This window comes from Patella vulgata, chromosome 9 (genome assembly GCF_932274485.2).
Source record: "Patella vulgata chromosome 9, xgPatVulg1.2, whole genome shotgun sequence".
In the NCBI taxonomy this organism is placed as follows: Eukaryota; Metazoa; Mollusca; class Gastropoda; family Patellidae; genus Patella; species Patella vulgata.
The window spans coordinates 27,668,582-27,693,187 of record NC_065887.2 but is presented as its reverse complement, the minus strand read 5'-3'; the positions used below and the strand labels follow the sequence as shown (position 1 = coordinate 27,693,187).

The 24,606-nt window shown below is 35.7% G+C and overlaps 1 protein-coding gene across 1 annotated transcript; it reads right to left on the bottom strand.

Moving 5' to 3' along the window:
* Positions 1-513: 513 nt before the first annotated feature.
* Positions 514-24,345, bottom strand: LOC126807685 (cardioacceleratory peptide receptor). Its single transcript, XM_050532434.2, has 8 exons — positions 24,171-24,345; positions 23,496-23,599; positions 20,536-20,629; positions 12,484-12,626; positions 4,472-4,628; positions 3,453-3,566; positions 2,588-2,759; positions 514-2,253 (listed from the first exon to the last, which is right to left on the bottom strand). The coding sequence occupies exons 1-8, from the start codon at positions 24,343-24,345 to the stop codon at positions 1,923-1,925; spliced, it is 1,290 nt and encodes a 429-aa protein (XP_050388391.1). The 3' UTR covers positions 514-1,922.
* Between the last annotated feature and the right edge of the window lie 261 nt (positions 24,346-24,606).

Here is a 24,606-nt window from a genome sequence, read left to right as displayed (position 1 = left end):
CGTTGACGTCGACGAACAGGTCTCCGGATCAAATTAAACGTAATACACTAAAGCAAAGATACGCTAAACAGTAAATCTTATGCAAGAACCGATAGGAAAGCAAACATGGATAGGATAAACCATCAAGCGGCAGTTTTCATCAACCCTTCCTTGAAGTTTCAAATTTGATAATGACCCCCCCCCCCATGTGTATGGCGCTATTGCGTGTCGCCCATGCAGCTCAGTGGTTCTGTTGGGGCGATAAGTTCTTCATCTGTGAACATACTCTCAAAGCACGTCAAGTATCCTTGACTATTTATCATATCACACAGCCTGCATGGGTATTTGCATTTCAATATCCCCTACTTTGTTTTGAAGAGTATACATGTATATCTAGGAATGTCGAGTAGTCAGGGTTAGGTTGAATGTGAAAGAACAAAACAGTCGCCTGTAATTGAAATATTTTATTATGTACATTACATTATGTACATAAAGAAATAAATAAATTTATACATAACACGATTTTATCTCATTGATTAGTATATACAAAAGTTATTTACATAACAATCAATATACAGTAGTTATTCCCAATAGTATCATGTTGTATTAAAACACACATCATCGGGGTCTTATTAAATTAATTACTTATCGATGCATTTTTCTAGCGTCAAATGGTATATGAATTATTCAGACATTTATTCATATGCCAAACCCATAATCAACCCTCTAGAGCATCGGATGGCTACGGCACTAAGTGGATCAAACAATGTCCGCCATATCGTTAATCTGGAAACTTGAGACTTCGTGTATAATAGTAGCAATGGTACTTGACAATAAGGACTATTTAGTTAAGCTCAGAATAAAAAATGACTAGAATTTTCAATTTATTAATTTTTCATTATCTATTATTTAACTAGTATAGCAAGAACGTCAGCCCAATATCTAAAATTTACATTAGCCAACTCTAAGAATTGCCAAATGACAAAAGAAAAATTACTTGATGTTTCTTATTTTTTCCCAGCACCATCTATTCAAATTAATTACCGTATGATGTGTTTGGTTGCGTTTGACAGACTATGTTAAATATTTAAAATATAATTGGCCTTTTATAATACATGTAAAACTTTACGCTGCCGACGTCATATGTATCACCCATACTCCCAACAGCTGTCTTATTGGGTTGATACGCTTAAAGTTACATTTAAGTCATCAAAGATTGCTCAACGAAGAGCCCCCTAGTCCTCGATGTACGTAGGGTCTGGGCCAGTTTTCCACATTTGACGATATTTTACTGGATAATCAACCACAAAAAAAAACAAAAAAAAACCCCAAAAAACAAAAACAAACTCCCGGTTACGCATTGGCAATAAAACTTTTTTCCAAGCTAAATTCAAGAAAGAGTTGCACGCCCCTTCCCGAAATAAATCCCATAGTCCATGCATTTTTATGACGAATTGTGATGTTGTAAAAAGATATTTCGGAAATGGTAATTCTTAAATTAATTTCATGGGCGTCGACATTTTTAAGGCTATTTACCTCCCTCTTTACGCTCAAATGTTGTCAATCCACCCAGACTAATATTCGTAAAAAGGAGATTTGCACATACAAATACACATACATTTTAAAACAACATGGGAATATGTACAGTTTCAAATTGTTCCACGCTAGAGAAAAATGTGCTGTGGATCACTTTGGCAGTTGAAATTCGACGAATAGTAGGAGAAACCGCCGCTGTCCCGGCAAAAGTTTCCCCATAGCACAGGCCTTGGCGTATGACCATACTCATTGGTCGGTGGGTACAGAAAAATAGAACGTAAAGCTTCATTTAATTTTGAACTTTTCGTCTAGATTGGGTCACACTATCCCGCGATTTGGGAGCAAGTAAACTAAGGAAATCTTCGGACACGGGCAAATAAGCCTTATGCCAGAAGAGAGCTTACCGTTCAAACTAACATGCCCTCGCTACAGTTTATAACCGATGACTGAATTTTGTGGCAGCCATTTCTCTGCTTTGATACAGGAACGATAGTTTTTAATAAAAGATTGTCTCTTGGTGATAAAGTTTTACGAACAACGGGTAGCCCGGATGGTCGTCTGTTGGCCAATAGAGAATGATTATTGGATGATTTTGTTAAACGTCTGCTTCCACTGCCATCTGTAATGAATGTCTGGTCACTAAGGGAGATAACTTGCCCCTGGACGCGCATCTGGCGGGATTTTCTTGGTTTTGAACGTCCACAGAAAGCTTTAGCCAAACAACTCAACACGGGTATCCTAAAAAATAAACAAGAGAACAAACAATTTTCGTTCAAAACTAGGATGAGATTAACTCATGAAAACGTGATCAGACATCGGATGTGACAGAGTCCACTGTAGACATCAAGTATTAACAACATCAAGACCATTTGCGTGATTTGGTTTTGAAATAAGGAAGCAGTAAGTAACCAACTAGTTCTATAATATTTTTGCAACTGATATAGTTGAAAGATGCCTACTATCTTTTGGGTAATAAGAATACCGAGTATCGGAGTTGCATTGACGTATCGACCCTTTAAGACACAATAATTTTTATTAACAATTTGATAAATATATTAAATTTAATAATTACCTTAAATTCGTACATATTCTTGTACTGAATATACCATATATTATGGGGTTGGCGGCTGAATTCAAGGGAGCGGCACTCTGCACGAACGTACTTAGTGGATCATTTCTTGGAATATGTTCATACAATTCTAATAAATTATATACGAAGAAAGGACTCCAACACAGTATAAATACTGAAACAAGACAAGACACTTTGATGAAAAGGATGTATTTTTTTGTTGTTTGTGGTTGTGACTAGAACTTATTACATAGGATATAATACTATTTTGTGGAACAGTACGAGAAGTATCGAATAACTAGAGTTACCTCCCCGGAGATCAACCAAGCTGCAAAAAAATTCACTTTGGAAATTACCATCTCTTCTAATAACCAATGGAATTCCAAGATGTACTATGTTAGAAATATAATATATTTCTGGTATCAACTCTAATCTCATTGGTTTTAATCAAATATCTCTATTTGAAAGTTCCCGTTTCAAAATATGTAATTTCGATATATAGAATAGTGATCGGCCTATCTTTTTGCCGGGATTATTAAGCATTCGGAACACATTTATACTGGGCTTATATAAAACCGGACGGTTGGGTGCAGTCGAGTGGTCTAACGCGTGTAGTTTAGATCATTAGATCTGTCAATGAGTCAAGTGGCGTGGTTTAGATCCCACACTTGTACGGTACTAGACAAGGAATAAATTCGTCCGCCTAGCCCCATGGGTTTTCTCTTGGTCCTCTTGTTTTCCACCAATGCTAAGATGCTTAAACAAATGTATTTTATGAGATTCAGCAACATTAGCAATAGATTGTGGTAGAATTGGGGGCTATTTAAATTTGTAAAGAAAATGTCAATGAATAAATATATTTATTTACCTATAACAATAATAAGAGTCATCTTTATTGTTCGTATCTTAGCTTGAGGTATAATACCCCGGTTAGAATTATTACGTCGGCACAATACATGATTACGTGATTGGCCATTTTCACCTGAAATAAAATTGATAACCACAACTTTAATAAAATTGTCTGTATGATAGATGTATCAGTCAACTGAAAATAGTGAAAGAGTTACTGACAATCTGCTTAAAACACAGATCCTATTTCGTTTCGTTTCTTTATATTTCAAAATTTCGTTTTACTTGTCTTTACTACACTAGGATCTAGCAGAGTTGTTATATAATCCGCGTTCTGTTTGATGTAAGGGATTAGCCAATGAAACGGCCTGTTGCTTCGAGTTCTTGGCGTGTGGTGCACGGAACTGTGGGTATCCCGCTAGAAAAATACACGCTGATTGGTTAATCAAATGTCTGACGTCATAGGGCCAAAAGCCGCTCGTATGAAACCTGACGCGACCTCCTACTACAACCGGTCAGGTCTCATGTAGTAGAGATCGTGAAAAGTATAAAAACAACGAAACGAAATATAGATCTGTATTTTAATCAGACTGGAGTTACTGATAAATTGTATATAGGTAGATGTTTAGTACTGTACGTAACTTTGGGACGAATTGAGTATAAGTGAAATGAAATGAAATGTGATTTAACGCCCTACTGTTCTGTTCCGACTGGGCCAATGAAGACGGACAATTGAGTATAAAACAATATAAACTTATTAATAAGATTTTCACTCTAGATCGAGCAAGACGTTACGTAATATATTGATACAACTCTCAGACTAACGTCCTCGTGCAGTATCAATATATTACTTACTGAATATGTGACGTGGAGTGTTTCCATATCATTTATTATTTATATAATCCCCGCGATCAGCAAGTTAGTTCATTTAGAAAATGATCTAGAGAGAATTAATTAAAATTTCACAAACATGAATGGAAATGAATGACATATTATATCCACTCAGTGTTTGGGGTTACCAGAAATAATATTATTTACCATTCTTGGAATCCTTTTCTGTAAGTCTATGAGACTCTTCCATACTGCTCCGATTCTGTCCTTTATTCCAGATTATGTAGATAATGGCGATATAACATGCTGAGATAATCAACGCTGGCAAGATGAATGTTACAAAAGATACCAATGTAAAAAATAACTGAAAAAGAAATACAAGATGGGGTTGAACTGAGTGATTATTGTGCGATGTTCTTATATTTCTGAAGTAAAAAATAATCGTTATAAATATATATTCCGACAGAACAGTAGGACGTTAAACCCCATTTCATTTCAATTCAATTAAAACGGCATTTCGGGTTTCAACTGACAATAGAGAAAAAAATAAACAGGACCTAGGTTTTTCGATTCATCCGAACAGACTGTGTTCCTTACCATTTCACCCGTCCTGCACCACTGACAAGGTGGACCAGGCTGGAAAATCACCTCGGTACTTTCAGAACCAAACTCGTCATCAAACATGAGACCCCCTGGTTACTGAGCCAGTGTCTTTATACTCACTGAGCTACTGGAACGACGTCTTTGAATTGCGTCAAAAAAATTCACAGTACCGAAAGAGTTTTAACCCCGGTATCAAATGATATTTTATTGAAAATTGATAATAGAACATGTACATTTTTAATTCTATTAGATGTATCTGCCACTTTCGACACGATGGGTCCTTCTATTCTGAAAATTTGTTATTAGGCTCAAGGCAGCAATTAAGTATGTATTTGTACATGATAAACGCTCTAAAGTAATTGGTAACTGTGATATTTTTTTTCGTTTTATACGTAAATTTTTAACTTTAGAGGCCACCAAGTCACTTGTTAATTCTCTTGTCACTTCATGATTAGATAATTTTAATTCACGTTTAGTTGGTTTACCTTTAAAGCCTATAGATAGATTACAAAAAGTTCAGCATACTACAGCTAGACTTTTTAAAGTCTGGCTGTAGTATGCTAAACTTTAACTAAGAAATGTGATCACATAACTGCTGTTTTATATAATTTACACTCAATCTGATTAATATATAGATCTATGTTTCGTTTCGTTTTTTTATACTTTCGATAGTAAAGACAAGTAAAACGAAATTTTGAACTACAAAAAAAAACGAAACGAAATAGGATCCGTGTTTTAAACGGATGGATTTACACTGGTTACCTGTTAAATATCGAATTGATTTTAGGATTTTATTACTTACTCTTAAATGCTTAAATAATTTAGCTCTTGTTTTCCTATCTGATTCTTTAGAACTTTATACACCTGGCTGAACATCAGATAAACTACTTTTAAAGCCCAAATACGTTCAACTTGTCTCTTATGTTCAGCACTCTATTAATTTCCAAGCCCCTATTTTATGGAATAATCTACCCTTTAGTTTAAGATGTTGTAAACCTCTATATTTTTTTTTTTTAAAAAAACACACATTTTTAATTTCCAAGCCCCTATTTTATGGAATAATCTACCTTCTAGTTTAAGATGTTGCAAACCTCTATATTGGTTTTTTTTTTTTTTGTTTTTTTTTTTAAAAAAACACACATTTTATAAACACGCTTTTAACTGACGCATACAGTATACCATTTTTACAAGCCCATAATGAATATGCTGTACGTACTAATAATAATTAATTAAATTTAATGTATGGATATGTTTTGTGAAATGTGTATATTAAAATTTTAGGTCGACAAATACATTTTTGTTTTCAACAGTCGGCAAATATGTTAGTGAGGACACCGATTTCCGATTCCTGTTTTGTGGCGAAAATTTAATAGTATAGCGTTTTGACCCACACCTCGCCAACCCAAGTCAACATTTTGTGACCTAAAATCAATTATAAAAAATCGGAAACGGGCATAGACTAATACATTCCAAGTCGTCATTCCATATGCACATCAAAATGCTTTAAATGAAATTAGGAATTTATACAGCAATAATTCATGGTATAAGGCATAAAGGACGATGATTTATTTTTAACAGACGTTAATTTCCTGAATTTTAACCTTTAGACAAGTCTAAGAGCCCCTACAGCGCTTCCATATCAATTTCGCCTTATATCAGTTCATTAAAGAATAAATCATATTTATATTATAAACATCATTTTGGCACCAAAATTAATTTACTTTTTTATTTGATATGTATTTCACGTCTGATAATAGTTATCTGTCTACTTTTCAATATTAATATACAATTTTGCAATAAAAATGTAGTTTGTGCTTTTTCAGAAAAGTACAGCTTATCATATTGAATAAAAATCCCGTGGTCTACATGAATGATTTTTTTTCACAAATAATCAATTTTGTCATCGATCTGCAGGTATTAAGCAGTTACAGGGCCCAGGGCATAAATCTACACGGAAACCCCAATGTTATTTTCGATGCATTATCGTTTTTTGCGCTGTGTCAGACTGATTTAGCATGGTCGGTTAGCTAACTGAGAAATAAACAAGAAGATGATTTACAGACGAAACTAGATTGCCTTGATGCAGGACGGATCCCTCAGCGCAGTGCAGATATCCATTATACATGGTAATGGAATTAGGGTTTAATGTCACAGACATCTCCCATGAGGCAAGGTAATATACAGTCCAACATTTAATTTCAAGTCGTGTGTTACATTGACACTTGAGCATGTCCAGTCCAGGGTGGGTGGGTGGGGTTGGGGGTCCAGGCACTTCACTGCTCACGCAGAATATCTTTTTTTCTCTTACATTCACCGCCGAACAAACAAACGTACGAAGAATTGCCACCGTTTTGGTACCACTCTACACTAATCCTATACATGTCTGCACCATAATGAGCAGAAATATTGTCTCAGAGATTCTGATTTAAGAAAAATCTCGAATGATCACCCAAAGCTCACGCCAAACTTGACGTTGTCGCCACCTTAGATTCCCCCCCCCCCCCCCCCGCTGAAATTCTTGAATACGGCCCTGGAACTAAGAGATGATATTATTATCACCGCGGACATAGACAGATTAGACACGTCCATGTCATCATATAATGGATTACAAATGGCATAATATCTACGTGTTAGTATGTCTCAAATAAGAGCAATTTAATACATTATTGAAGTAGATAATGTATAGTATACATAACTTTATTTAATTTCGTCTTTCAAAACAGTGTTTTGATTGCTGGCGGTCACGTGGGTTGATCTCGATTATCATGACACATTTTTTTTTTCATGACACCTGATTGGATAGAAACCCTTTAGAGAAACAGACATAATGATACTTATCTGGCACTAGTGGCAGGGTAGTACGTAATGTTAGTACCCTGTCGCAGAAGGATGGGTTACAGAATATAACGGAATATAAATATAAATTTCGATTTACCATTTCATATAAAATAAATAAATCGATATGCTACATCGTTTTGTTTAATAACTAATGAGATTTTTATCAATGGCTGTTATTGTCTGGTTAAATCTCTAAGTTGTAGTATGTATTCATATTCCAATTTGGACTTTTTTTGTTGATACTTGACTCTTTGGCAACTTCTTGACATCTGGGTTAATGAAAGCTTATAGTGAGGAAGAAAACATAAGTACCATTATATCCTAAGCATCAACTAGAGTGTAAAATTATTTATTCAGTTAAGGCTACATTTCATTTTTGGGAGCAGATTCCCATGTTCTACTCTTCTAGTTCATGTTTTTCTTGTGGGTGAGACAATTCGACAAAGTCTAACGCCCCGCAAACCCAACTGCGATCGACGTGGAATTTTACATGCTTGTTCCTTGGTCCTTGGACCATTCCGCGCCGATTGACGAAGTTTAGTTCCAAGATGTCGACGAAGACGTCATGCTCAGTTACCGGTACATATAGTACTAATTACTATCGTATTTGTTTAAGAATCTCAGAAAAGATTAGAAAATTTTTATTCTTACATTTTAATCTCGAATGTTCTTTTTATCTGAAGTTGATAAATTAGACTATAATTCAAATTATTTGAAGCTTAACTGTAGTTCCATGACATACGAATACACCTTTAACATGTCCGTTATTAGATCAGGATGATTCTATACTATATAGTGAAATGAGAACTGCTGCATTCTGACCTTTTGTGTTACAAATAATGAACGATCTCCTTATATATAGATGTCTTTATCTTCTTAAGTGCGTTTGTTCTAAGTTAATCGATAAATGAATAATGACAACACTTAGGCATATAAGACGAATAAGGCAACAAATCAAATTAAAGCACTAGTTTGAACCACAAAAATACTAGAAAAGACCTTTTAACGTTTATTCATTTCACGCACCAGGAGCAATTGGACGGCTTCTTTATACTCGTTAATCTTATTGTCCAAACTGGAAGAGTTTCCATAAAGAAGAACATGTTTCGAAATCGTCATTGGCATATTAGAAGTCAAACTGTGGGAAATGTACAGTTAAAATAAAGGAGTTCAATGAGATCGTGGTGACATGATCGCTCCATACCAAATCAAAACAAGTGGGCTTAATAAATGAGTTTAGTTAGGCTGTCAGTATAGTAATAATTACACTTGCCTAAAAACAAATATCTATATTTTCACATTCTTAGGTCCAGACAACTTTATTTCAAACATATGTGCATGGGTACGTAAGATCTAACATTCCTACTTATAAACCTGTAACAGTAAATCTCTTTGATCTTTGGGGTATATTCTATGCCCGGAATAACTTGCGGTCTGAAAGGCGGGGCGGCTTTGTATATATACAGTGAAATTTGGGGTTATTCTTCTGAAAGTTTTTCTTTAAACCTGTACCGGGTTATTCTTCCAGGGAAGGGTTTTTTTCCATAAGAAAACATGATATAAGGTTTTTCTTACGGGAATTCTGGGATATTCCCATCTTGCGTACATGTAAACATAGACGGTTTATAAGCAAGATAAAGTCCTCGACTTCGGTTATGCTGGGGAAGAAAGACTTCAGAAAAAACCCTCGACAGAAAAACCTCGGCCTACCGGCATCGGTTTTTCTTTTTCTCAGGTTATTTTCTTCAGTCTTTCTCCCCCCAGCATAACCTCAGTCTCATGCTTTATCCTACACATAATATTCCTACACAATATTCCTACACAATAACAAAAGGTGTTAATTTCCTCCAGGAAGGTGTCGAGTTTGGCTGAGTAAATCCATTTAAACAAATCTACCCAATCACGCGCTTTTACGTAACATACCTAAATGTAAAATGTAATCCATTTGAGTGTTTCAGAAGAAGACGTTGAAAACGTTTAAATTTACCACTGTTCCACACTTAGGATGTCGAGCAGCTATAAATCTGAACATGCATTATCCAATGTGATTCATTACGAAAAGGTGAATTAGCCAAAAAAGCATTTTAGGGCATCCCTTATATGCCCCGCCCTACCAACCAATTTCACTGATCAAGACCAAGAAGACGAAAATGTGTGAACATACCTATATTATATCCCAATTTAGGAATAAGCACCACCAAGGCTACACATCTCCCAAATTTGATTGAAATCCATCAAATGGTCAAGGAGAAAAAGCCAAATATTAGATCAATATTCTAATTAAATCCAAAATCTAAATTCACAGGACTTATCTGTTATCTGTAATTTGGCTAGACAGAAAGACCATAAATATTGCAATGTACGGTATAGATGAAATGAACAGATTGAGCGGAAAGACCTGTTTATCTAGTGCGATTCGGAGTATATATTTACATCAAGAACTCTGAAAGCATTGGCTCTGAATACGAACCGAAACTAAGTCTTCTTAATGACTGCGATCCAAAAACAATGGGCCTAAATGCGATCTTTTTAGATCGGAGCAGGGTTCGGTTCGGACTTATACCTTCTTCTATATAAACATCTATACCACTTAATTTCTGATTAAATACTGCATTTATTTTAATCCATAACTTTTGCAGTATTTCTAGTGACCGGCTTGCCTAAACGATACCGATCAGCAATGTTCCATTGTTACTAAGTTTTGAACGCTTGTTTCGTAAATCACTTGAGTTATCTGGTGTTGAAATTACCTATCACTTTCAGCAGACAAAACTATAGGCGTTATCTTAAAACTGCTTGTTGCTTCAAAGACGACAAAATTTACGACATTTCTGCACAGGAAACCAAAGCCTTCCAATTTTCTTTTCATCAAAACATAATCTCGTATACACGAGCATTTAATTTCCCGGTTCGCCTCCGTCAAATTAAATATCATATTATCATATAATGGAAGATCGCTCGAAAAGATTAAGCATCACGTTTTTTTTTAATGTAAACTAATTAACTCTAAATCAGTGTCCATGGAAAATGGTTGGAATCCCCCGAGAAGTATAACGGAATGTAGGATAATATTCCGTAAAACAAAGAAATTGGTATTTCCTTTATCTTTAACGCAAAACTTAAAATCATATATTGGTAGATTGCCCGAAATGATTAAAAATCATTTGTTAATCTAGACTTTTTAACTCCATCACAATGTCCATGGAAAATGCTTGGAATCCTTCGAGAAACATAACGAAATGTAAGATATTCGTTAGTTAAATGTCTTTTTATGGAACGGCTATGAGTCCATGGCCTCATTACGTCTCTTTTGACAGTATGTTACCAATTTAGTGTTATGAAGCGATTATGTTATTTAAAAAAACCATTGCAGTTGCGCCACAAATTTTGGTTTGGCGCATTTTAAGTGCCAGTTGGTAAACTAATCTCCAGAATATATATCTAAAAGTTACACCACCGTAGTCAACCATTGACTCTATAGCGCCTTTGTTAATATTTATTTACAAAGTGTCGATAATATATCAGTATTTGACGCTCATTCGCAGACAATACTTTTATATTATCACATCAAAGACTGCTAACGGTTTAAAATCGAATGAAAAAATAGACCGTACATCTTGCCGTTAAATAACGTTCCGCCACAAAATCAAAGAGCCAAATTAAAGCTTAGATTTTTTTCTAGGTTAATGTGGGCTATAATATATCACTTTGATGCTAAAAGATGGAATAACCTTCAAGCCACAATCATTTCTAGCAAGAGTTAACCAGAAATCCTGAGAATGTGATCGAAAAAAGTGATACCAGGTGTTGAGGAGAGGATATGCCTAACCGACATCATGCACGAACACCGTCACAACTTGCAGCGACTATGCGAACCAAGATTGTCCTTGTTCTGAAGTCTAGCCTTTCACGTCAAATATATAGACCACAAATTTTAAAAATGAACACATATGCCTACATTATACACGTTCAGAATTACCACCGATATTTATCGTGCCTTATACAAGAAAATTAGAAGAGAACCTACGTTAAAATGTTATTATAAAATTTCTAAGATTAATGGCTGCCGATAAAACAATATATTTGTAAAAACTGTAAGTTAACCAGATAGTTGGGTTTTATGAATCACACGATAAGTGAACGTTATTATCTCAAAACAATTTAATTGGGATATCGTTATTTATATTTCCGGAGATGTAGATTACAATTACATGTACTCAATTTCACCCTTTTGAACCGACGCTACAATCTATTAAATGCCACAATAAGAAAAATCGGTTAGAAATGTTGGTGGCATTTATGCTTTAAAGGAGCCAAATCTCTTTGACGTAGGCCAAAAAAGTGTGTTGAATTGGGTTATTCTGATGTATTATTTAGCATTGGGACAAGATCAAAACGGTTATTTCTTCGTTTAAAATACTAAGCGGAAGTCTGTTGTTTGCTTAATGATTTTAGTTTCGTTTTAGCTTAGATCAGTTATATCTCAACATTGGCTCTATCTGTGGATCTAAAATTTTAATGTTTAATTTGTAAAACGTAACAATTCCTAAAAATAAGCAGTGTCTGGTTATTTTATACCATGATCCCGAAATCTAGCAAATCAGAAATAACTTAACCGATTAGCTGTAGCAAACCATAAGTTTTAAACTAATAAAATGTACATATTTTTGCGAGGTATAATGATATAAACATAGAATACCTAAATTGATTTTTTTTTCACTTATATATAATAAATTAAAACAACCTGTTATACACGTGTATATAAATGTAACAATTACCTGCCAGTGCCAGTATTCTGGGAAATCCATCCAACACTGGAGTTTTTGTTGGTGTTCTTCGACTTGGTACAGGAATGGCGCCGGAAGAGCGAAGACCAGGGCAGCTATCCAGGCAAGGGAGATAAGCACTCGGGCCTGGTAGGCTAAAAAATGAAAACCAATAATTACAATAATATCTGGAGGAATAATTATTGGCAACTGAATGGAAGTGTGGCTTCCATATAATAATATAAGCAAAGGGAGGGGTATTTTTCTGTTCAGACTCGCCTTAACTCGTTATTTACCTGAATATTGGGGGCTGGGGTCTGGGGGCTGGGGGCTGGGGCGTATGACTAACGGTTAACGCGTTCGCGTTGGATCATTGGTTCCGTCATTGAGTCAAGTAGCGTGGTTTCGATTCACCGCTACGTGACAAGGAGTAGGGTTGTCTGTCCAACCTTGTGGGTTTTCTCCGGGACCTCCGGCTTCCTCCAACTGCTAAAGACCCCAACGCACAAGCGAATTATTGAAGTAAAATAATCGAACCATATGTTAGTCCCGAAATGACCTAGTTTGTGTCGTGTGGACGTTAAACCCCATTTCTCTCAATGTTTGTTTCGGTCTTGCTGTATGTCGAGACTAAACAAAGTGTCAACACCAGCCTTTTATAACTATATCCTGTAATCCTGTACTTCCAATCAAAGAAAGGGAAATGGTAGGGGAGGGGGGGGGTAAATAGCGGATATAGCTGGCGTTTACCTCAATATGACCACTATATTTATAAAAAGCCAAATATCAAGAAACAAATATACCTATTTTTCGTTTCTTTATAACATTAAAAAAAATATTTTATCTATATTTTCCTGTCAATTATAGTTTTTGTCAGTTCTTATTTTCATCCTCACGTTTAAGTCGGTGAACGGTGTGCTTTAAACCGTCTTAAAATCAAATAATTCATTCCACATCATAATGCGATTATGAAATGTCAACCGAAATCAGATTAGACAGATGACGAAAGAAATTATAATAAAATCTATTAATCGCAGTTTTATCTCTTGGCGCTTCTGTCATTTAAATGATCAGGGGATTTCGCTTCAGTTAATGATAAAGTTGATTTCTGTAAAATATAATGGTGTTGATCCTGGAAATGGTGTGAATAAGTTGATGTATTGCTGTAGTAACTCATTTTTTTTCACTCCCTTTCAAGGACATGTGATCTGATTGTTTTTAACATTATTTTCGATTCTGGAAACTAGCATGGTTATCCAATTTTTACACTTTAGCCCATCTTGTCAAATAATTATAGATTAGGTTTCAACAACGGCTGAATCATGTCTGTAAATAATACTGGCTTAAGTTGTACTCAAAGAAGCTCGATTTATGCTTATGTTCAAAAGGGATCGTAAGCCAAAGATGACTGGACAAACAAGACAGATGGCTTAATAAGTGTTGTAAAGGTCTTTCTGAATGGTTGCAGCTTATTGAGTATATTTGAGAACTTAAAGGGACGGATTTTAAAAAGCCACACTAAAATGTATGGCAATAATCTATTTACCTTCGATATCAAAATACAAGGCAGCTTGAAAATGATGGCTAAAATAACTTTTTAAATTAGATTAAGTAACTTAGATAAGGATTTGATATCGATATCGATTGTCTTTTGGTGTGGCTATAGGTTCCCCTCTCTGTGGGTTTAACGAACCACCATGGGTATTCCACAAACTTACAGATTTATGTTTATCATACACAAATGATAGGGTAGGTGTGTACGCTGATCGCCAAGCATCCATGAAAACTGTTAGTTTGTAAGTCGCTTTAAACAGAGCGATATTTAAAATCAACGGCTTAAAATAGAATTTTGATAGTGAACAACACTGACTGATTGACTGGCCTTTTAAATTTCGGCATGTATTTGTCCCTCTCTCTCTCTCTCTCTCTCTCTCTCTCTCTGATAGTGATTATCATTTATTGAGGGTGCAGTCATTGAAAGAGACATTTTCCGTCTGTCATTAACTCCTGTGAGTAAACTAATGGCAATAACTCCTAGACTTCCAGCTGGGTTAGTGCCTGTTGGAAGTACAATCATTTACCTATCGTGGCTAAAAACAATTCTAATAACTAGTAACGGTAATTAACGTTTGGTTTTCTAATCGCGATTATTATCATTATTACAACAGGTGTTAATGCGTTTGTAAATAATTTAAGTCGACCATGAAACATAATATACATTAATCACATCTCATACCAAAATAGACTTGGCCAAGACTAATAAATAATTTTATGAATGACCAATTTTGTTTACAATCTGTAAATAACAGAAACTAGGAACGGCCTTCGTGGGAAGCAATTGGTGGTCTGTCTCCTGTTTGAACAACGGTAGTTACACCCCTTAATTAGAAATAGCTTTCAGCCAGAAACCAGCGCGGTTTACGATGGCCTGGTGGTCCAGAGTGCCACGCTTCGACCCCTAGCTGGCCGGTCACCTTTGGCTTGAACCCCTAGTGTAAGCGTATGTGGTGGCTTGGAGATAGGGGAGCTTTCTCAGACCTCGTGGGTTTACTCCGGGTACTCCGGTTTCCTCCGACTAGAAATGAAAATAAGAAAACCTGTCTACGATATCACCTTCGGTAGAAGCGGAGTAAGAACAATAACATCCAGAAACTGTGACAAATCAAAATTTGATTTTCTAACAGACACAACCAAAGGAAATATAGAAGCACTCGGTAAAGCATTTCTATGACGGGTGTCCAAATTTCCCCATTTCGTGGGTTCGTTTATGTGTTTGATTGCCACTTGAATTTGACTTTCAAACAATTCTCCTTTTTAAAAAAAAAACAAAACAAAAAAAACCATACATTTTTTTTTAATTACCAACGGATACTCCCTTTAATTATATTTTGACCTTTTGTGAAATAACTGGGAGAATCGTTCTTATATTGACCAACTGTTTATCACAAAAGGACAATTCATTCCGCCCGACAAACATTTGCATTTAGAAGACTGCGACAGACTTTACGTAGCTTCCCTTAACCCAATGACCCAGATTGCTTTTAGACAAAGCGATAAAAGTACTTGATAACTACTCAGTTATATACCATTTGTTTTAGTTGTATATTTTCATTAGCTTTATGAATTTAAAAAGTCAATATTGGAGACTATCCTTCAAAGGGCACGAATAAATACTTCAGGGAATTTAAATGGCTTTATCAGTATGTGCAAAGGCTGAACAATATTATCAATGGTTAAGGATTCTCGGAATAAACTATTTTGATCAGTTTCTAGCTACTAGACTGCTTTTGTTTCAATATTTTGTGTACATTTAATATATCCATTTAAAAAAACCAAAAAAAAAACCCAAACAACAAACCCCAAACCAATAAAAAACAAACGACAAACCCCAAACCAACAAAAAAAACCAACAACCACCGAAACCTCTTTTAATGGCATGTAAAATCGGAGTAAACGGGTCCTCGTCATTTACGTGAATTTCAATTTCTCTCGCCAATTTTGAGAACTAATAGACTTAACCTGAAAGACTTTTTTCCATTACGTTTCACAGTGTTTTTCAATAAAGGTGTCTAATTATCTATTAGGGATGAAGAACGAACTAGTCTAATGGTTCGTATAACACACTGCCTAACATCTACCGCACTGCTATGCTGCTATACATCAATTTGTAGCGGATAGACATGTACAACAGCCAGCCATGTGAACTATTCAAACGCGTAGTGACATTGGAAGTTCTAGATCCAATATTGTTACCGCCTAGAAGGGGATAATAATAACGAAATAAGTCGACCTATAAGGAGGTAAACGTTCAAGCCGTTTTTACTGTTCGATAAATTTATGACATCTATCATGGGGGAAGATATTATGAATAACCGAGCCTAAAACATACGCATCATACCATAATATACGCATATTCTGGAAAGTGGACCTTTAGGTCTATTTGATGGAGGTCATAAATTTACCGAACGGTAAAAACGGGTTGCTGTTTACCCCCTTATAGGCCGATTTATTTCGTTATTATTATCCCCTTCTAGGCGGTAATAATATTGAAATGGGTGTTTTAGGGACAGAGAGAGAGACTTCTCCGCCCCTTGCTACTTATCGCGGTGACCTTTGTGATAGTGTCTTAATTCTCTGCATAGTTATCGCAATGTTTTGTTAGATTTCCATCTCTGCAAGTCATCGTTCTGATTTCTAGCAACAGTTACTTCTCTGTCGAAGAACAGCTTGCCGTTTATTAGCCAATAAAGTAGCTCATTTGCATGGGCCCGAACACGAGTTATTGTTGTTTTGGATAGCGTCGTTTGTCACACATAAATATTTTTATATATAATATTTATCTTCGTTTATATCGGGATTCTAGTCCCACCTATAATCTGGCCTTTGAACTGCCAATGTGTTACAAAACCAAACTACTGAAACCCAGGGAGTCACGGTGGTTCGGTGGGTAAGCCGCTGAGGCAACAGCCATCAAGTCCCGGGTATGATCCCGACGCCGGCCTAAAAAGTTCCACGGGGTTTACCAGCCTAATTTTCTGTTAGTGGGCAGGACGAACGGTTATTATTTGATGGAGAGTGAGTTTAACGACCCATCTACACAAACAGGGTTATTTCGAAACTATATCTTCATTTCAGTAATTCACGTGCGCTCACGGGCTCTTAGCAGTGAGAGTAAAACGGGGAACGCGGCGAGCCCTACCCCATGCCACATACAAACTTGAGTTAAAAACCACGTTACACGACTCAACGACAGACCTTGTGATCTAACGCGCGTTAGGCCTCCTCCCCACCTCCCACACACGCATCACCCACCAACACACACATACACACACCACCCTTACAATCGAAGGAACTCAGCTAATTTATAATGAAGATGGAAATACATTATAGTCATTTGCGAAACAACTTGTCCAACAATTAGATTTAATTTAAATGTGTCTCCCAGACCTAGACCATCAAATGGGTGTTATTAAATGACAATTTAAAATGCAGGTACAGAATGAAATATGCAAAATAAAAGAGCATTGAACAATAAATTATTATTACAATCTGAATTATGCAGACTGCGTAAAAAACAATCCTATTAGACAGACGAGTGATGACATGTAAGGATTTTGTCAATTTCAATTCTGAAACATATGTGTGCATCTGTTTGAATTATTCGCTTGGTGCTTTTGTACTTTTACTGGTGCAAAATTGATTTGAACTAATGATGACGGCAATGCGCCATACAGTGTGTTATTGGGTAAATTTTGCCCAGACAGCTACGGCCTACGGTTATTTCGAATTCCAACTGTCAAGGGTTCTTTTAAGTTCACACCAAAGTGTACGCGGAACCGCGGATTTTCTTCAAATCAGAACAACTATAGGATGTCTCTTGCCAGGCGTTCTGCCCTGCACCACTGACAAGAGGGAATCACACCGGAAAATTCCAAGGAACTTCCTCGGCCAACAGTCGAAGGATCGAACACAAGACCTCCGGTTAACGAACCAACGTCTTACTCACTGAGCCACCCAGGCTCCCGTACTTTTACTGAGACAGACGTTTGATTATTTCCCACTTCTTTAAAGCGTCACTGTTTCCCTAAATACTATTTGAATGACATTGAAACTGAATATGTAGTGGATTTTTAAACTGTAGATAACACGACAAAATATGTGGGTGTCAATCAATTGGTTTCTTTATGAATTAATGGCGGAATTTGTGCTCGGGAATTTTAATCCACATAAACAGCCCTGTGCTGGTAGGACTTCGTGCGTGTTTGTTAGCGATATTGTCGCGTTAATTTCAAATTACATTTAACATTAGTGAGTGTTACTATCGATAAGATACTTCCATAAAGATTCTTATTTTACAGAAAGTAAGAATTCGGGTGATATCGTTTCTGTAAAAAGGTTAAAATGTTTTCAAGGGTAAAAATTTGCCTACAGGAGGTAATTTCTGTGACGTGATAAACAAGCTCAGATAGTAACAAATTTAATTTGAACATTGAGTAGTTTCCGACACTAACATGGTAACGATTTTCTCAAAGTTAATTTTCCATCTGTATGCAAGAACATACTCATATCATCAGATTGAAGGATAAAGTTTCTCGATTTATGTGACATGTAAGAGCATGTTGATTATAAAATAATAGTTCATGTGGAATTATTAACATCGAAATTTCTGAATTATCATAGTGACCACTTTACATATTGTCGATAGGCATGCAGGTTAGTATAATAGGGGTTCACGTCCGCTTCCACCTTGGGTGATATCCCAACAAGTGTTTCCGACGAAGCTTGCCGGAAGAGATCAGTCAGATAAAAGAACAAATTCGGCGTAGAAAATGACGACGGAAAGGCTGCCCGAGAAATCGCAATACTGTTACAGGGGACTCTACTAGATATGAACTATGGCACAACGTACAAAAGGAGCATGAATAGATGGTCAGATAAGCGCTGAATGGCACAGATAGCAATCATCTATTCAATCTACATCGATGCTGTTCGGTTCAAGGTCTAGAGATTCGGGCCCTATCTAGCAACGTGCCTTGCGCATAACACACGGAACCGACCTCGGGCACTTGTGTACTAGGACGAAAGCACCAGCTTGAGTTCCTCTCACAATTCAGAAATCTGATCATCATTCGCCTATGGCTAGGCATTTACGGATACCGTGACTTGTGAATGCTAATCTCATACAAGTTCGAATATCTTGTAGGGGGAGGGGGTGGATGGCCGAATGGTTAGCACGTGTGCGCTGTATCATAAAGTCTGTCATTGAGTCAACTGGCGTGGTTTCAATTCTCCGGTTGTACGTGACAAGGAGTAGGGTCGCCTGTTCAACCTCGTGGGTTTTCTTCGGGTCTTCCGGTTTCCCCCGACTGCTAAAGACTATTACGCGCAAGCGAATTATAGAAATAAAATTGAACCATGTGTTAGTCCCGAAATGACATAGTTTGTGTCGCGTAGACGTTACCCCTCTCTCTCTCTCTCTCTCTCTCTCTCTCTCAATGGACTCATATCTATTTCGTTCAATCTAATATAATGTTTTAGATTAATTTTGAACAGAACTGGATTTGTGGATGTCACATGTGGGTTTTTTTTATGATAAAGTTAGTATGATGTGTATTTGAATATGGTGTCTCATACCGTCCGGTTTCCTTTTACAGCTAAAACAGCGGTATATACTACTCTTGGAACTTTTCTTCTAAATGTAAATCAATTCAGAAGAGGCCGAAGTGCCCCAAGGGACGACAGATCAGGATCGTTTTGATTTTGCTGTCATTGTCTGTATCCTATTACCCTATGAAAGATATAACGCCGAGTATTGATTTAATCGTGTTTTTTTTTATGTCTGGGAGTGAAATGAAATTGGAAAACTAAAATTTTGTTTCATTTCCAAGGTAATAAATAATTTCAAGTAGGTATAAGTTTTAAAGCCTTTAAAGTGTTCTTTGGACAGTAATCTAGATATTCTTTTTTTTTTTAAAAAAGTGTGTTAGAATTAGATACCCCGTTGAGCTAATTGTTCTTGGATAGATATGAAATATCGGTGGCATACATACAACAGAAAGTAATAGATACTTTAGCTAGTCATCTTTAACTCGGTTATAATTGATAGATTAAAATAATTATAATAGCAATATGCATTATGTTAGAAAACTAAGTTTTATTATGTGAAAGCCTTGAAGCTGCCTAATACCGGTTGTATAAATTATTATTTAAATATAGTTATTAACAAGATAACCCAATGATCAACTCTGTAGATCGGATGGCTAAGATATTGAGAGGATTAGACAGTGTCTGTTATATTAGTGTTAAGCGTTCAAATTGACAACACTCACGGTACTGGACAATTGAGACTATTTGGGCTATATCTGGTCAAAACTTTCAAACATTAATAACTTCGCTCATAATCAAGTAATTTGACTGAGTTTTTAAATGTATTCATTTGTCCATATCTACCTCAGTTATACCTAGAGACATAATTATTTTTAACGAAGACAGAATTTTATCTTAGAACAATTTCGTTTTTGACCCAGATCAAAGAGGTCCTATTATAAATATGAAACAACTTACCACTTCTAGAGAAGTTCATGGGTCTAGCCACAGCATCATATCTATCTATACTTAAAGACACCAAAACAAATGTCGATGAATAGGTAACAATAGCCTGTAAATATAAACATACAATATTATATATATAATTAATCTTTGTGTGGTGCAGAATACATGTACAGACAGCACGAGCAGATCAAACATCACAGTAGAATCACACAAACAAAGTAATGGCAGGACAAACATCACACAAGCAAAGTAATGGCAGGACAAAATCAGACAAAGTAATGGCAGGACAAACATCACACACAAAAAGTAAAGAACAAACATCACATGAACAAAGTAAAGGACAAACATCACATGAACAAAGTAAAGGACAAACATCACATGAACAAAGTAAAGGACAGGACAAACATAAAATGGACAAAGTAAAGATAGAAAAAACATCAAGGAACAAAGTAAAGACAGAACAAAATCAAGGAACAAAGTAAAGACAGAACACACATCAAGGAACAAAGTAAAGACAGAACAAACATCATGACACGTGTAGGGACAGACTAGACAACAAGAGACAGGCCCGACAACAAAAATAGAAACACAGAAGATATAGGACAAACAAATTATGGACACAGCAGAGGCAGGACAAACATCACGCGATGGAAGTAGGGACATACTAGACAACGCAGGAACAATTGATTGACAGGACAAACAAGGCAGGAACAAAGGCGATACAGGACAAACAACACAATAACAAAAGCGAGTCAGCAAAATATGGACACAGAAGGGCAGCAGGAAATAATAAAAGACAAAGTGAAAGGGGCAACAGAGAACAAATACGTATAGAAATGTCTTCGATAACAAATCGGTATGTCTGAGAAAAAATAACCCCAGGTGTGCTCTGGCTTTTAAAGCTACGAAATTGCAGATATACATTTCTTTTCTTTTTAACCTGGAATATGTAAGATCTTTAATCGATTTTCTGTTTTATTTGTTATAAAAATTGTTTCCAGAATCCATTCAGCACAGTAAATGAGAATTCAGTTTGGTAATTATCCTTTTAAAATATGAAGTAGTTTTTGTTTCCTACACCATTTGAAGCTAAAAATGATAATATAAAACAAACACGAAAATAAGGATAAAAACGTAGAAACTGAGATATATTGCTCAAACATATAGATTGCAATACCCATGACAATTTATATTGTATAAAAAGAAATAACATCACATTAATTACAAAAAAAACTTAATTATATTGGAAAGTTTACACCTGCCACGGTGTCAGTATCAAGTTTTATGAGTAATCTTAATTAGATTTAATGCCATTGGGTGCATAATGCCTATTTCAGGGGTTTCTTGCAGTTTATATTATTGTCAATAAAAAGTCGAACCGCCTAGAGCTATAAAGCAGAGAAAACGTAATCAATCAGAACGATGAAAAACATGTTAAGTTGAAAGTTATTATTATTTTTTTTAATTTTTTTTTTGTTTTTTGTTTAAAGGAGCTAAATCTCTAATTCAATATTTTCCATAATATCATTATTATTAGAAATTAAAAATACGAATTAGAATTCAATATTGGTCCATTTCAATCGACATTGATGTTGTTATCTTGATATGAAAAATATGGGATCCTAATATCCAATATTTAAGAAACAATGACCATTTTAAAATCAGTACACGAGTCGTGTACTCTGTGGTTTCGAGTGCCATCTGTAATCGACAAAGAAAAACATATCCTATAACACAATGCTGAAGTAATTAGTAATGAATGATCCACAAACAACAAAATAATATTTTTAAAAAAAAAACAAAAAAAAACAAAACAAAAACGTGTAGAATGGACTAAGCAGATGTAAACGACTTTCGTTCAAATTGGACTGTTCACGTATTTCACCGAACGTAATTGATTAGAAATTACAATAAATCACTTTACATACATTCGTATTACATTAATATGTGCTTTTAGGTCCATTTAAGGTTCCGAAGTTTAGAGTCATACGCCCCTTAATCATATTCTATTGTTCATTAAATGACAATATGGTGAGACACAAGATTTGTAACTTAAAGGTTCGTTAGAACTGGCCAATGTAGAGATGCTTGTCGTGCCGGGTATGCGTTTTGTACATCTGTAATTAAACCATCGATGATCTTAAAGCCGGTGTCCTTCCAGGTATGTTCTCCTCTTGTGTGTGGGTAGTTACGAATGTCGTGCACGAGGTTGGGTGTGGTCAAGCTTTCTTGAAAACCTGATTATACTTTTCGTTTGTTGAGTTCACATATATGGCTAACATTTGTTGTACTTCTGCATTGACATGCCTTAAACATTAATTCTTGACTATGGGGTGCATAATGAAACAAACTTAGTGATATAACCTTAATTAAGGAATCCGTTAATTCTAACAAAGCTTTCAATATGGCGCCACCAAGGTTCATAATGGCGAAATTTTTAGTACATCGGTAAAAGTTAATTATTGTGTGTGTGTCGAATTTTCATTTTAGAAGTGTTTTTCTAATCTTCCAAGATGTACTTATTCCAACAAGGAAGTCACGAAAACAAATTTAAATTTAGTACAGGCGTATAGAAAGATTGTAAACGTTGATTCTATAATCTGTCATCGCTATCTAGGTGAACTCCCTTTACGATCACAAGAGAAACTATAGACTGGAACGCAGAGGATATAATATATTGACGGAAGACCGAGATCCCTGTACACAATGGTTTGCACGTAACAGAACCATTGGTTTTTGGAATTCGATATTAGAGTAGGCCGTAGCGTCGCTGTCCAGGATTTTCCAGCGTGATGCTCGATGGAGATTGTCTTGTCGTTTGGATAGTACGAAACGGAGAGTAGTTCCTAGCGTCGCTACCTGGGCAAAATGTCCATATAATAGCACACTGCATGGTGTATGTCCATCATCTTCTTTAGCCCGATTAGTGCACAACAAAAGGAATATCATTTATGGCACTGCTAAATACTTACCTGTAAATACTGGAGTATTTTACAAATGGCGTTTCCAGCATGCCATTCGACTGTTATCTTTGACATAAGGTCAGTTGATACACATATTATTCCTACCAATAAATCTGTAACATATAAAATGATATGATTAAAATAATTTCTCGAGGAAAACCCACCGCTACTAATTGGATGTTGTTGTAATCGCGTTGGTTCAATTGTTATCAGCAGTATACATGTATATAAATTATTGTCGCCATGTTCGACTCTATATTGAATTTGGTTTTCCAATACACGATTATTGTATATAAACACGACCGTAATTGTTGGCATTACGAATTCCCAAACCGTTTTGAAACGATATTAACTGATCTTGGAAGAGAATGTAATCCGACTAATGTAAGTCCCATGTCACCGCAAAACGATTATTTTGACTTGTCGAATCTAACCATTTGATTTTTATTAAAGTAAAATACCAATTTCAGTCAAATAAGATTTTAATTTCATTGCTGATTGTCAATTTAGTAAAATAATACAAAAACCAATCTAAACCAATTCCAATCCTAAGCTAGAGATTTATATTTCGTTTCGTTCTTTTTAATACTTTCGATGAGTTCCCTTGAAAAACAGTAAAACGAAAATTTTAACTTTAAAAAACGAAACGAAATAGGATCTGTGTTTTAATCAGATTGTTCTTACCAGCAATGGCTAAATGCATTATGAAGAAGTTCATGCGTGTTTTTCGTCCATTCTTTGATAATTGTATAGCAGCTAAAACGCTACAGTTCCCAATAACAATAAATACAAACATCACAGAGACAAACGTCAGCTGGGGTATCTGAAATAAAAGATAAAGACACTGAACACATAACATTCAGGGCTGTGGTAGTCGAGTGGTTAGAAAGTTGTTTAATAAGTATAAAATATTGTCGGAATAACTGTAATTCAATACACAAGGCCTTCCCCGGTAACAAAAACCCGAAAAACGAAAACTATGTGGGAGAACCAATGACGACGGTCATCTCTCTAATAGAATGTCCCGAATCGGCGGTAGTCTGCGGATAGCTTTTAGGTTGTTTAAGCCTGGTTGCAACATTGAATCACTAATTTATATTTTAAATAATAATGAAATTGG

Excerpts from the sequence above, each read along its gene's own strand:
- LOC126807685 (XM_050532434.2), bottom strand. The coding sequence starts at position 24,345 with ATGTTATGTGTTCAGTGTCTTTATCTTTTATTTCAGATACCCCAGCTG. Across the intron at positions 20,630-23,495 it reads AAATACTCCAGTATTTACAG|GCTATTGTTACCTATTCATC; the intron begins GTAAGTATTTAG and ends TTATATTTACAG. Across the intron at positions 2,760-3,452 it reads GACTCTTATTATTGTTATAG|TATTTATACTGTGTTGGAGT; the intron begins GTAAATAAATAT and ends GTCTTGTTTCAG.